Source organism: Terrapene carolina, unplaced genomic scaffold, assembly GCF_002925995.2.
Source record: "Terrapene carolina triunguis isolate 2854851 unplaced genomic scaffold, T_m_triunguis-2.0 Scaffold500, whole genome shotgun sequence".
In the NCBI taxonomy this organism is placed as follows: Eukaryota; Metazoa; Chordata; order Testudines; family Emydidae; genus Terrapene; species Terrapene triunguis.
The window spans coordinates 2,517-6,135 of NW_020664851.1; the positions used below are offsets into that span (position 1 = coordinate 2,517).

Here is a 3,619-nt window from a genome sequence, read left to right on the forward strand (position 1 = left end):
CCCATCCACATCGGTATCCCCGCCCCACTCCCCACCCCCGCCCCCCCCGATCAGATCCATGGGCCCATCCACCCCGCTATCCCCACCCCACTCCCCGCCCCCACCCCCGCCCCCTTAAATCAGATCCATGGGTCCATCCAGCCTGGTATCCCCGCCCCACTCCCCATCCCCATCCCCACCCACCTCCAGATAGCACCTAGGACCAGTCCAACTTGGTATCCCCCCCGGCCCCCTCCTCACCCGCACCATCGTCCACCCACAGCAGAATAATGATCCCTTCTATCCCGGTCTCCCGCCCCCTCCCTGCCCCTGAGATGAAATGCATGGGGCCCGTGCCCATCTAGCCCGGTATCCCACCCTCTCCCTGCCCTCCAGGTCAGACCCACGGGCCCACCCAGCTCCAGTACTTGTCTCCAGCCGGGAGCGGCTCCTCCTGGGGTCTCTCGACAGGAGGGGACATTAATACGGAGCAGCCTCCGTTAAACCCACTGCCCAGCCGGCCGGCAACGACCCCGCGTCAGTCACTGGGCTCTGTCTCCCGCCTCTTCAGCCTCCCCAATAAACAGAACTGACGGATGAGGGAGCGCTTCTGCCGGACTCCTGGGTTCTCTCCCCAGCTCTGGGAGGCGAGTGGGGTCTAGTGGTGAGAGCAGGGGGCTGGGAGCCAGGACTCCTGGGTTCTATTCCCAGCTCTGGAAGTGAATAAATGTCTCTCCCCTGTGCCTCAGTTTCCCCTTTTCCCAAAGGGGGATTTCCTGGATTGTGATTTTTGTTTTGTAAGTGCCAGGAGCCGAGCCAGCCCCGCCCGCTCCTCTAGGCAGGGCTGGACTGCCCCCCCCACACCACCACCAGGGGAAAGTGATGCAATTTCCAGCCTATGTATGTACTGTAAGTCATCACGGGACGGGAAGTGAGTCTAGTCTGTGCCCAGCTGTAAGAGGTCGCACCTCGCATTCATTCCCAGCTCCTGCGAGCAGAGCAGGAAACCCCCTGAGCCCCCCCGAAATCCGTCCCCGGGCCCGCCGCTCTGGGGACCATGGGGCCCACGATGCTGTTGTGGCTGGTGGTTCTAGGTTGCTCACGCGTGACCGGGGGTAAGCACCAGCCCTGCCGGACCTGCGGGGGGGGGGGGTGCAGGCCCCAATGGATGTGGGGTCCCCTCAAAGAGGGGGCTGGGTGGAGTCCCAGGGAGCCAGGATGCCTGGGTTCTATCCCCGGCTCTGGGGCGGGAGTGGGGTCTAGTGGTTAGATTGGGGGGTGGGGTGGGGTCCAGGATGCCTGGGTCCTATCCCCAGCTCTGGGGCAGGAGTGGGGTCTAGTGGGTAGAGGAGAAGGGAGGGCTGGGAGCCAGGACTCCAGGGTTCTCACCCCAGCTCTGGTGCAGGGTGCGTGGGGCGGGGCCTGCAGGATGTCAGGGTCATGATCAGTTCAAGCCCGAACATGTCCCAGGGCCTTGCCTGTTGCTGGCACCCAGTTGTGCACCACTCGGCCTCAGCCCCTTGCAGCCAGCTCAGTGCTCCACCCCAGACATGGGTGCAGCTCCACGCTTCCTGCTGCAGGACTCGCAACCTGCCCCTCTGCAGATAGCTCCTTCCCCCGCCACAACCCCAGGTGTGTGGGAGGATCTATCGCCGACCCCCACCCTGGGGGCTGAAGGAGCCTCTGGCGAATGGGACCCGGGGCCTTTCTGGCTCCCATCCGGCCCTGGGCGGGGACTGGCTGGCTCAGGGGGGTGGGGAATGGGGCACCAGACCTTTCCCCTCTAGGGGGCGCCGACTCCCATCCGGCCCTGGTGGGGGGAGACTGGCTGGCTCGGGGGGTTGTTTCGAGGAGCTCTCTCTCCCTGCCCCCGTTCTGGGGGGCCCAAGGCTCGGCCTGGCAGAGGAAAGTGATTCATTCTGCATCACCTCATGCAAATCCTGCGGGCGGTTTGAAAGTGCGGCTCGGAGCAGAGCCCCGGAGCAAAGCCCTGGGGCCCAGGCGTGTCTGTGCGACGGAAACACACATGAGGGCCTCGGCTTAGCCGGGCTGAGTCCCACCCTGCACCCAGCCAGCCTGCAGCCATCCGGCTGCTTCTCCCCCTTCCCCGGCCTCGGCACCCGGATGTCGGGCCAGGGCCTGCAGAGCTCGGTACCCGCATGCGTCCACACGCACCTCCGCACACTCCGCCGGGGAGCCCAGGCCTGGGCTAGTGGGGGGCTGCGGGTCGGTAATGAGGGGCACTGGCAGAGCTGCTGGGGACACTCTGTGCAGCCTCCCCTTCAGCCTTCGCACACATTCTCTCTTGTGCACAAGGTTTTGCACGGGCCTGGTGCACACTCACTCCCACCCGCTCCCGTCGCTTGCCCTGTGACCGTGCACGCAGCCAATGAGATGCCAGCTGAGCTGGGGGGGTGTCATCAGGAGAGATGCCCATTGGCTGCTCGTCCCTGGTGGGGGCCCTGGCCTGCCTTGCTTAACCCGTTCCCTGCTGCACGAGCGCTTTTGAGGCCCCCCCGCGACCCCTGGGCTTGTTCCCCCTTGCAGTGGCCGCGGTGCAGGAGGAGACGCTCAGCTACCCATGCGAGACCAGCACCCCCTTGCACCGGATCAACCTCCCGCTGGACGCCGGGGAAGGAGAAAAGAAAATGCAATGGATGCACGGGGTGAGCTTTTCCGGAACACGGAGCTGATGAGACGCGGCCACTCTGGTGTGTGGCAGGGGTGGGTTATACGGGAACCCTTTGCCCAGGACTGAGATGCAGCTGCCTCTGGGGTGGAGCGCGGGGCAGCAGCATCTAACACGGTACAAAAGAGTGTGTGTGTACATAGGCACCGACTTCCCCTCTTTCACGTGGGTGCTCGACCCCGCCTCTCCCCTTGGCCCCGCTTCCACGCCACCCCTTCCATGAGGCCCCGCCCTTTTCCTGCCCCCATTCCAACCCCTTCCCCAAAGTCCCCGCCCCAGTGTGTGTGTGTGTGTGTGTGTGTATGTGTGTGTGTCCCTGCTGCCCCCTACTGGATGGATAGAGAACTGCCCGGCTATGTGTCAGAGCGCCCCAGACCTCAACCAGAGGAGAGCGATTCCCCGTTGGCTCCAGGGAGAGGTCACGAATGGCAGCCCGTTGTCCCCGGGCACGTGGCCATGACATGTAGAGGGAAGCAGGTCCCTGACCACTGACTGGGTCCATCTCTGTCCCCCCCAGAACACGGCGATCGCCACCTACCCGCCCAGCGGGCCTCACCCCTCTGTGCTGGACGTGGGCGAATGGGGAATTGCCCTGAGGAGCTGCATGAATCTCACCCTGCTTGTGTTCGACGCAACGGTGAGGGAGGATGGGGGGCAGCAGATAGAAAATGGGGAAGCTGTAGTGGGTTAGAGCAGGGGGGCTGGGAGCCAGGACTCCTGGGTTCTCTCCCTGGCTCTGAGAGGGAAGTGGGGTCTAGTGGTTAGAGCTGGGAGCCAGGACTCCTGGGTTCTCTCCCTGTCTCTGGGAGGGGAGTGGGGGCTGGTGGTTAGAGCTGGGAGCCAGGACTCCTGGGTTCTCTCCCCAGCTCTGAGAGGGGAGTGGGGTCTAATGGTTAGAGTGGGGGGGCTGGGAGCCAGGACTCCTGGGTTCTCTCCTGGCTCTGGGAGGGG

At 64.5% G+C, this 3,619-nt stretch overlaps 1 protein-coding gene across 1 annotated transcript in view; it reads left to right on the top strand.

The window, feature by feature from the left end:
* The window catches only part of LOC112117498 (immunoglobulin superfamily member 1-like), a gene marked incomplete at its 5' end in the record, with an annotated part of 2,164 nt that extends 1,592 nt beyond the window's left edge, over positions 1–572 (top strand). Inside the window, one exon of the mRNA XM_026658684.1 lies at positions 551–572. Within this exon, the coding sequence (XP_026514469.1) occupies positions 551–572 (22 nt within the window). The remainder of the gene's footprint in view (positions 1–550) is intronic.
* Positions 573–3,619: the final 3,047 nt, after the last annotated feature.